Source organism: Phragmites australis, chromosome 22, assembly GCF_958298935.1.
Source record: "Phragmites australis chromosome 22, lpPhrAust1.1, whole genome shotgun sequence".
Lineage (NCBI taxonomy): Eukaryota > Viridiplantae > Streptophyta > Magnoliopsida > Poales > Poaceae > Phragmites > Phragmites australis.
The window spans coordinates 579542-588851 of NC_084942.1; the positions used below are offsets into that span (position 1 = coordinate 579542).

The 9310-nt window shown below is 47.1% G+C and overlaps 2 protein-coding genes across 3 annotated transcripts; both read left to right on the top strand.

The window, feature by feature from the left end:
* The first annotated feature begins 97 nt into the window (after positions 1-97).
* LOC133904764 (uncharacterized) lies at positions 98-2334 on the top strand. 2 transcript variants are annotated; one of them, XM_062346292.1, is made up of 3 exons: positions 98-286; positions 1629-1829; positions 1918-2073. In XM_062346292.1, exons 1-3 carry the CDS (start codon positions 176-178, stop codon positions 1969-1971), a joined length of 366 nt encoding a protein of 121 aa, XP_062202276.1. In that variant the 5' UTR covers positions 98-175; the 3' UTR covers positions 1972-2073. The 2 variants fall into 2 exon arrangements, with proteins under 2 accessions (XP_062202276.1, XP_062202277.1); XM_062346293.1 differs by lacking the exon at positions 1918-2073 and adding an exon at positions 2119-2334 and having other exon boundaries at positions 100-286.
* A 2181-nt stretch (positions 2335-4515) lies between these two features.
* On the top strand, positions 4516-8345 carry LOC133904225 (probable leucine-rich repeat receptor-like protein kinase IMK3). The gene is made up of 2 exons (XM_062345685.1): positions 4516-6563; positions 7469-8345. Exons 1-2 carry the CDS (start codon positions 4826-4828, stop codon positions 8089-8091), a joined length of 2361 nt encoding a protein of 786 aa, XP_062201669.1. The 5' UTR covers positions 4516-4825; the 3' UTR covers positions 8092-8345.
* The last annotated feature ends 965 nt before the right edge of the window (positions 8346-9310 follow it).

Below are 9310 nucleotides of genomic sequence, written 5' to 3' on the forward strand. Positions count from 1 at the left end.
ATCGCATCGTAGATGTTAGACTAGAGAGACCCGGCCCAGCCCGACCCGGACCAGCCCAGCCCAAAGGCCCGCATCGCAAGCTCAATCTGATCGCATCGTAGATAGATTGAGAGGCCGGAAGAGCCGAAGCCAGGAGAGGAAGGAGGAGCAGGAGAGGAAGCGGAAGCGAGCGAGGATGCCTTGCCTGAACCTGTCGACGAACGTGAACCTGGATGGGGTGGACACCTCCTCCATCCTCGCCGAAGCCTCCAAGACCGTCGCCACCGTCATCGGCAAGCCCGAGGCCGTACGGCTCGCATCTCTCTTCCATTCCCCTTTCGGTTCTATCGTTGCTTCTTCCTTCTCCATGTTGTCTCATATACGAGTTCTTGTGGGAGTGCCTCTCCTCTTGCTTATATTCGATTGGTAATCTGGAATCTGGATGTTATGTTTCCGTTTGCTGATTCGCATCTGCGGACTGCTAGGTTTTTGAGCAAGATAAGCTTGCTCCCTTGCTGTGGGCAATCAATCAGTTAACCATGTTTACCAGTGGTGCTTGAATGATAATTGGTGCAAATCTCCCATCTTTGCGCTATAATAGTTGTTAGAGTGGTTACTTTGGCCTCTAGGCTTATTAATATTGACACTCCGATGTTCATATATTGATGGAAGTAGAGTAAATTTCAAAAACCTACAACTATTTTGACACATGTTGCAAAAAACTATAACTTTTAGTGCTCATATGTCAAAATAATTGTAGGTTTTTGAAATTTACTCACAAAAGTATTAACATGACACATCTGAAAGCCCTAGAATGGGGAATCCAATCTCTAGGTTTTCGCTGCCATTCTTGAGCTGAGTGCATATATCACAGAACCAGCGATTTTGACGAATTCAGCATTAGGATGCCAACCTGATTTCTGAAAGTAGCCGAGACAGCATCCCCACTGTCATCCCTAGTATTGATGTAGTGACCGTTGTAATCACTTGGTACTAAGACATATGAAACCGTTTGTCTAGTAATTTCACTGATCTGCTAATCTAGCTAACATGTAGGTGTGCAGTTTGGATTGACTGGGAATAGAAGCGTATTTACAACAAAATGATTTGTGGGAGTCTTTTTTAGATAATGGACTATAAATCCCAGCCTCTGCATCCTGAGATGCACATAGCCTTCTGATGGGAATTTGTGCTAGTTGTTTTCCTGGACTGGATTTGCGGCAGCCCCCAATGTTGACTATCCATCATGCCGGCTTCAGAACTATTCTCATGTGCCGTTAAATTCTGGAACATGTGTTGTTTAATTTCAGCACCTAACTTTTGACGCTGGAGTGGCCATTTTAGAGGTTAGTTGCTCTCATTATCTTTTAGATGTATGATCCTATCAGTGTTATTCATGTAGCTGCTTTGCTACTAATAGACCAGATATCTTGTCCCAAAATGACTTCTCTGAAACTCGGAAGTCTGAATACTTGAGATTCAAATACTTCATTGAGGTGGCCGTGCTAGTCTCATTCTTATATCATTACTCTTTAGTTTTCTTGTGAGTGACATGTGTTGCCAGACTTGAACCAGTGCTTGATTTATCAAATCAAAGCCATTTCTCCTTATCATTAAGACACTAACTAGAATGCTTTGTTCTTTCACAGTACGTGATGGTTGTTCTCAAGGGTTCAGTGCCTATGGCATTTGGAGGCACCCAGGAGCCTGCAGCTTATGGTGAACTGGTTTCCATTGGAGGGCTGAACCCTGATGTCAATAAGAAGCTGAGTGCCGGCATAGCTTCTATCCTGGAGTCAAAGCTGTCCATTCCCAAGTCTCGCTACTACCTCAAGTTCTACGATTCAAAGGCAAGTAGCCATTCTTTCTTATTTACTGCCCATTCATGGGTCTTTGTTACTGTCGTCACGTTCTCATTAACATCTTGCTATTTGTTAGGCCCATCCGGCACAAGAACATGCTCAGTGTTTGCATGCTTTGCATCAAGAATAGATCATGCCAGCAGTCGTTTCATGCCATCTTCTTAATGTTGCGTCTAGTTCCTTTCTGCTTGCTTACATAGATGGCGTTAGGATCATCAAGTTATCTCAGCATCATGCTGATTGTGGGAACTGATACATCCATTATGTGATTATGCAGCGCTCAGACTTCGGTTGGAACGGCTCCACCTTCTAGATTTGAGGTCTGTGACGTCACCGCAGGAAATTCGAGTTATGTAATGCCTATTAAGGACAGTGTCTTAAGATATCAGTTAAGCAGTGAGAAGTGTTATGTGAAACTGGGTTGTTTGAATGCAACTTATTACCATACTTTGTTTTTACTCAATGTTTATTTTGTTGGTTGGTCCTTTGGCTATGCTAAGCTTGAAATGGTTAGAGCCTTTGATGGTGTGATTTGCTGGCGTTTAGGAAGTCATATCAAGGTATGGTGGAACTTTGCTGGATCCAAGCACTTTGGTACCTGTTTTGCTGCCTAACCTGGAAGGCTTGTTTGTTGTTGAATTTCTTCTAGGTCACCTTGCGTCTGTACCTAACCATTGTTTCAGCTCGACAAGCACTTTGCTGCTTTTCTCCGCAACTGTGGAAATCTGAGGGTTGAAATTCCATTCTAAACGTAGGGTGCGTTTGGTTTCTAATTCTTAACATTTCTGTGGATTGGTTTCTAATTCTTGCGATAAACCAAGATGAATATTTCTGTTTTTGTTTTCACTAGAAGGACTCAATTAAAATGATGTTTCTCATTTGAATCATCTCTTCCTCTCACATAAAATCTTCAGGATTTTCAATCTAATGAATTAGCGAAATGATTGCACAAACTGATTCTAAAATTCACCGTCTCAGAGAGAAACCAAATCCGAAGTGTTTGTAGGAGAATCCGAAACCGTGGAAAAGATGCTGTAATGAAGAATATTTTTTTGTTCTAGTTTTGTTATGTATGAGAAAGGTTGGAACAGACATATTGATCTTGATATTGATGTGACATTTCACATCATTCATTGGGAGAAACATGATATTGGTGTTCTCCGTTTTATTTTGAATTCATGATTTGTGGTCATCTTGGATTTCTTCTGCTCTCCATTGTTGGATCGGATCACTGCTTTCCATTGTTGGTGCATTAGGATCAAGACTGCTATGTCATGTACATTCTTCAACATATGTACAAATGCAATACTATGATAACCTCTGTCAATTGATAGATTTCTATATGGGTGCCTGAAACCCAAATAAACTTTCAGTCACCAGCCTATAAACAAACCCAATAAAAAAGCATAGATAGCACCACAGCAGGCTGAGCAGCCTCAAACGGCATAGTTAATTGATAGATTTCTATTTGGGTGCTGAAAATTCTATCGTAAAGAGATTTTTATTTTCTTTAACGTTTTAACGGTTTTTTCTTCACGGTTCCGTCATGAAAGAATTTCTAAGATCATTCTCTTTAAGATGAGATTCTATCTTATTTCCCTTTGCGATTCCTTTCGAAAGGAAGCTGTTGAAGATGAGAGAAAATAAAAGAATAAAAACAGGAGAAGGAATAGGGAAGAGAACGAAATGAAAAGAATATAGTTAGAGATAGCCTTAAAGATGAAAAAGGAAAGAAAAAAAAATTAGCCTGGTAGCCATTCCGAACTTAGTATACAGCTGCAATTTCAAACGGAGCCTACTGAAACTAATGTGTTTCATGCGAAATGAAGCCCCAGGTATATGGCACAATCCAGAAAGGTTTGCGTCACATAAGCAGTCATCATGTTGGTGAACTTCCTGATACTCTAATTCTAGTTAGAAATGCATCATCCGCCTTGAGATTCTTCATCAAGTGTATCTGATTTCGTTCGAGTCCTAGAGGGCTTGCGAAATGTACGCATGAAATTTTTTTATTTTCTAATTTAGCATAAATACGCTATTGTTTTAAAAAATTGCAAAAATAGGCTCTTTTTACCCTTTCAACGGACGCAATTTCAAAATCTTCCACTGAACGGGCAAGAAATGAGGTGACAGTCTACATATCTGTGCAAAGATTATTTCTCTCCCACCAAAGGGAGATAAATGATTGGGTGATAAATATTTCTCTTCATCTCGGAGGATGAGAAATGTTTCTCTCTCTAGTTGGACAAGAAGGATTTTTTTTAATATAAAATTTGCATCACATACATATATAGAGACCATATCATTCACATCATTTCATGTAAAAACAAGTTAAGTGTGTAATTAAATTTTAACTGCACGATGCGAACACGTTGTACTTAAAGCTCTATAAAAATTCTATAAATTTTTTATCAGATTGATCATATCAAGTCGATTCCGATCCATTCAAAATGCCTCTATTTTCCAGCCATGTGAGAGCACGATTTTTCTAAATCTCACCTTCTCAATAGAGATACATTTACCAGATCTATCAGGAGCACAGCTCCCTCCTCTCTCCCATTGATAGGGAGGTCTCCTCGCCCTCTGGATGGTCCAATGAGAGGATAAAAATGGCCTATTTTTGTAAATTTTTTTTGACACGGGTGCATATTTCTATAAAATTAGAAAATTGCAAAAGAATTCGTTTGTCGCCTTTGTTGGGCCCAAGAATACGAGGCCAGGCCTGCCGATGGAGAGGAGCGAGTCCAACCAAGACGCGCTTCAGTGCAGGACCAGAAGTAGCCGTTGGAGAAATAATAATACTCCATCCCCGTGCAGTGCAGTGCGGACAGACGCTTCTTCCTACTAGCCGTTGCGTTGCTCACTCCCACTCGCCACCATTTCTCTCCATGCTTGCAGCCAGCCATCTCTACTGCTGTTTTCTTCTTCTTCTTCTTCACCTTGCTGCCACCTGAGCTTCTCTTGCCTCCAAATTCACAACCACCATGCCGCCGCCAAAACTTCGCCTCCTACATTGCTGCGCTGCTGCAGCAGCCACGCTCCTCCTGCTCGCGCCGCCGCCGGCCGCCGCTCAGACCCACCGTCACCACCACCCCACCGGAGACGGCGTCGTCATCACCCAGGCTGACTACCAGGGCCTGCAGGCCATCAAGCACGACCTCTCCGACCCCTACGCCTTCCTCCGCTCCTGGAACGACTCCGGCCTCACCGCCTGCTCCGGCGCCTGGGCGGGCATCAAGTGCGTCCGCGGCACCGTCGTCGCCATCACGCTCCCCTGGCGCGGTCTCGGGGGCACCCTCTCCCAGCGCGGCATCGGCCAGCTCACCGGCCTCCGCAGGCTCAGCCTCCACGACAACGCGATCGCGGGCCCCATCCCCGCCGCGCTCGGCTTCCTCCCCGACCTCCGCGGCGTCTACCTCTTCAACAACCGCTTCTCCGGCGCCGTGCCGCCGTCCATCGGCCGATGCATCGCGCTCCAGTCCTTTGATGCCAGCAACAACCGCCTCACCGGTACCATCCCGCCCGCCGTCGCCAACTCCACCAAGCTCATCCGCCTCAACCTCAGCCGCAACGACATCTCCGGTGACATCCCCGCCGAGGTCGCCGCCTCCCCGTCCCTCCTCTTCCTCGACCTCTCCCACAACAACCTCTCCGGCCCCATCCCCGATGCCTTCGCCGGCTCCAAGACAGCGCCTTCTTCGTCGTCCTCGCAAAAGGAGGCCATCACCGGGAGCTACCAGCTCGTCTTCCTCAGCCTCGCGCACAACGCGCTCGATGGGCCCATACCCGACTCACTCACAAAGCTCAGCAAGCTGCAGGAGGTGGACCTCGCCGACAACAAGCTCAACGGCACCATCCCTGACCAGCTCGGCTCGCTCGCCGACCTCAAGACGCTCGACCTCTCCGGCAACGCTCTCACCGGGGAGATCCCGGCGATCCTCGCCAACCTCACCGCCACACTCCAGTCCTTCAACGTCTCCTACAACAACCTCTCCGGCGCGGTGCCAGCCTCGCTCGCCCAGAAGTTTGGGGAACCCTCCTTCACCGGGAACATACTGCTCTGCGGCTACTCTGCTTCGACGCCCTGCCCGGCGGCGCCGTCCCCGGCGCCATCCGCACCGGCGTCACCCGCGCAAGAGTCCACCGGGCGGAGCCACCGCAACTTCAGCAAAAAGGAGCTCATACTGATCATCGTGGGGATTGTCGTCGGCGTCCTAATCTTGCTGCTCCTCTGCTGCCTCCTGCTCTGTTTCTTGACAAGGAAGAGGTCTTCCAGCAGTACAGGAACAAGGAGCGGGAAGCAGGTGGCTAAGGAGGCTGGTGATGCGGGCACCGCGGCGGCCGGGCGCGGCGAGAAGCCAGGGTCGGGCGCGGCGGAGGTGGAGTCAGGCGGCGACGTGGGCGGCAAGCTGGTGCACTTCGACGGGCCGCTGGCGTTCACGGCGGACGACCTGCTGTGCGCGACGGCGGAGATCATGGGGAAGAGCACGTACGGGACGGTGTACAAGGCGACGCTGGAGGACGGCAGCCTGGTGGCCGTCAAGCGACTCAGGGAGAAGATCACCAAGGGCCACAAGGAGTTCGAGGCCGAGGCGGTGGTGCTCGGCAAGATCCGGCACCCCAACCTGCTCGCGCTGAGGGCATACTACCTGGGACCGAAGGGGGAGAAGCTGCTCGTCTTCGATTACATGCCCAAGGGGAGCCTCTCCGCATTCTTGCATGGTCAGACTTCTGTTCCGCTCCTTGTTCTTCTGTTCAGCATTGCTAATTTCTGACGATCATCATAGCTCACGCTTTAGCTAATTCTTTTAGCTAATTGGTATGGCATTTCTGCTTTGCTTATGAGAAAGTAGTTAATTTTCATGTGAAAGGCTTGCGAACTGTTTTGTTTTAGCAAATGCTTGTCTGAACATTTACAGGTTCAGACGTTCGAAAGAGTGATACACTGTAGTTGTGTTAGCAGGTAGAACTGAGAATTTACTGAAGTTTGAATTGCAGTGCTTTTGATTAAGAGCTACCAAAATGAATGCCTTATGTTGGTTTAGACCTTAACATCTGGAAGCATTTCGTTGCAGAAAAGTTCAATAGTACGAACAAACTGCTCGTGTTAGGTTCACTGAAAACAAACTAGCACCACGTGTAATTTTGGGCCTAACAAGTGATGAATATTCGTTGTCCATAAAGGGCAGACTGTTGTTTCAACAGTAATACTTTATCAGAATCATTCTACTTTCTTACTTGAAATCTCTTGATAAAATTGTTCCCAACTCGACATTCCTCAGAATTCAGTACCCTTATAACTGAACTGAAATTCTGCACTTGACACTTGTGAAGTGCAATTCTGAAGCTCTACTAACTGACACTTGGTGTTTTCCTGATGGATGGCATTCATTCTTCTTGGATAGTTGTTGTCCAAGTAATGGGCAAACTGTTGTTTCAGCAGCAGTAGCACGTTATCGACATCAATCAAATCCCTAGCTTGAAATTTCTTCTTTACTGATTTGTTCCCGACTGAATTTCAGTACCTTGCTGAACTAAATGAAACACTCTGCAATTGACACTTGTGAAGTGCAACTCTGAAGCTCTACTAACTAACACTCCTGATGGATGGCATTCATTGAATTCAGCTCGCGCTCCCAACACACCGGTGGACTGGGCGACGCGGATGACAATCGCCAAGGGCACCGCCCGTGGGCTGGCCTACCTCCACGACGACATGAGCATCGTCCACGGCAACCTCACCGCCAGCAACGTCCTCCTCGACGAGCAGTCCAACCCCAAGATCGCCGACTTGGGGCTGTCCCGCCTCATGACGGCCGCCGCCAACTCCAACGTGCTCGCGGCGGCGGGCGCCCTGGGCTACCGCGCGCCGGAGCTGTCGAAGCTGAAGAAGGCGAGCGCTAAGACGGACGTGTACAGCCTGGGCGTGATCATCCTGGAGCTCCTGACGGGCAAGTCCCCCGCGGACAGCACCAACGGCATGGACCTGCCGCAGTGGGTGGCGTCCATCGTGAAGGAGGAGTGGACGAGCGAGGTGTTCGACCTGGAGCTAATGCGGGACGCGGCCGGGGACGAGCTCATGGACACGCTCAAGCTGGCACTGCACTGCGTGGACCCGTCGCCGTCGGTGCGGCCCGAGGCCCGGGAGGTGGTGCGGCAGCTGGAGCAGATCAGGCCGGGGACGGAGGGCGGCGCCGGGCCGAGTGAGGAAGGTGGTGCCACGCATGTTGCAGGAGATGATGATGAGTAGCACCACCAGTTGCAGTGCAGCAACCAGCCGGCAAGAATTACAAGAAGAAAAGAAATGAGGATTTAGCTAGAGAATTCTTTGGTTTATATCTACGAATTCTTTGATTTATTTGATTGCGTAGGGGATCGATCGGATCATCCATCCATTTTCTGCCGTTTTAGTAGGTTGTATAGGCAAATATTATTTGCCCTAGAATCGCTGTACGATCAAGGACGAAAAAGAGAAAAAAAAAAACTTGCTATTCATTTGATTTAGTTGTGTTCATGCCGTCCAACAGTTGTTGATTTGTTGTAAAGCTAGCTAGTGTGAGATTAACACTGTAGCTTGCAGCATGACTATCTACAAATGATCAACGTAATCCTATACTAACTACAATGCGGTAATTGATCTCAGGAAGAAGTAGTGAGCAGCAAGAGAACCAAGCCTCGTCTTGATAGTCAGTGGAGTTGGTTGTACTCTTATTTGGGATTAAGTTTTGTATTTGCTTCTTGTTTATCTTATTAAGGTGGATTTTTTTATGATAGGTAATATACCCGTCGATAGCACGTGATTTTTTAAACTCTGGATCTCCAATTGAAGTACATGTAGTGGGATGATTGTGTGAGCAGCAACGAAGAAATAACTTAACCTCCTTGGTCAGTGAAGAGTAGCCGTTCGGGTGGCAGAACGCACCTACTATCTACTAGTCAACAGAACTGAAGATTCAGTCACTTGTCCCGTAAGCTTATTGGTTAGGCAATGCATGTGGCAGACATTTATTTTACTGCAAAAATCTTTTCAACTAACCATGATTAGGCTATCCTGATCCTGCATGGCAGAAAATGACATGACTACCGTACCCGACCAGTGTTTTTCCTGCAATCAGATAGAGACCCAACATCAACAACTCAATTCCTGAAATTCTAACGGTCACTGAAGAGACTTGACACTGCTCCGTGTTTACTAGTATTTTTTTTTTAAAAAAACGAGACTGCTCCGTGTTTATAGCTGAGTTCCTTGTGTCAACATATGTTCACAAAGGGGAATGGTAAAATGTGTAGGGTGGGGGAATGGGGGATTTAAGTGCTAAATTCTACTGACAATCAGACATGGTCATTCCAGTTTCATTAGTACATAACAGCCTGCTTGCATGACTTTGCAAACACCATTTTGTGATTGCACCAATGCAAACAGACCTTCGTTGGTCACAGATGCCATTAATATGATACCAAAAAAAAAT

What these genes read in the sequence shown, in the direction of transcription:
- LOC133904225 (XM_062345685.1), top strand. Translation starts at nt 4,826, where the DNA reads ATGCCGCCGCCAAAACTTCGCCTCCTACATTGCTGCGCTGCTGCAGCA. An exon ending in CCTCTCCGCATTCTTGCATG is followed by an intron (nt 6,564 to 7,468) that starts GTCAGACTTCTG and finishes CATTGAATTCAG; the next exon opens with CTCGCGCTCCCAACACACCG.
- LOC133904764 (XM_062346292.1), top strand. Translation starts at nt 176, where the DNA reads ATGCCTTGCCTGAACCTGTCGACGAACGTGAACCTGGATGGGGTGGAC. An exon ending in TCATCGGCAAGCCCGAGGCC is followed by an intron (nt 287 to 1,628) that starts GTACGGCTCGCA and finishes GTTCTTTCACAG; the next exon opens with TACGTGATGGTTGTTCTCAA. An exon ending in TCAAGTTCTACGATTCAAAG is followed by an intron (nt 1,830 to 1,917) that starts GCAAGTAGCCAT and finishes GCTATTTGTTAG; the next exon opens with GCCCATCCGGCACAAGAACA.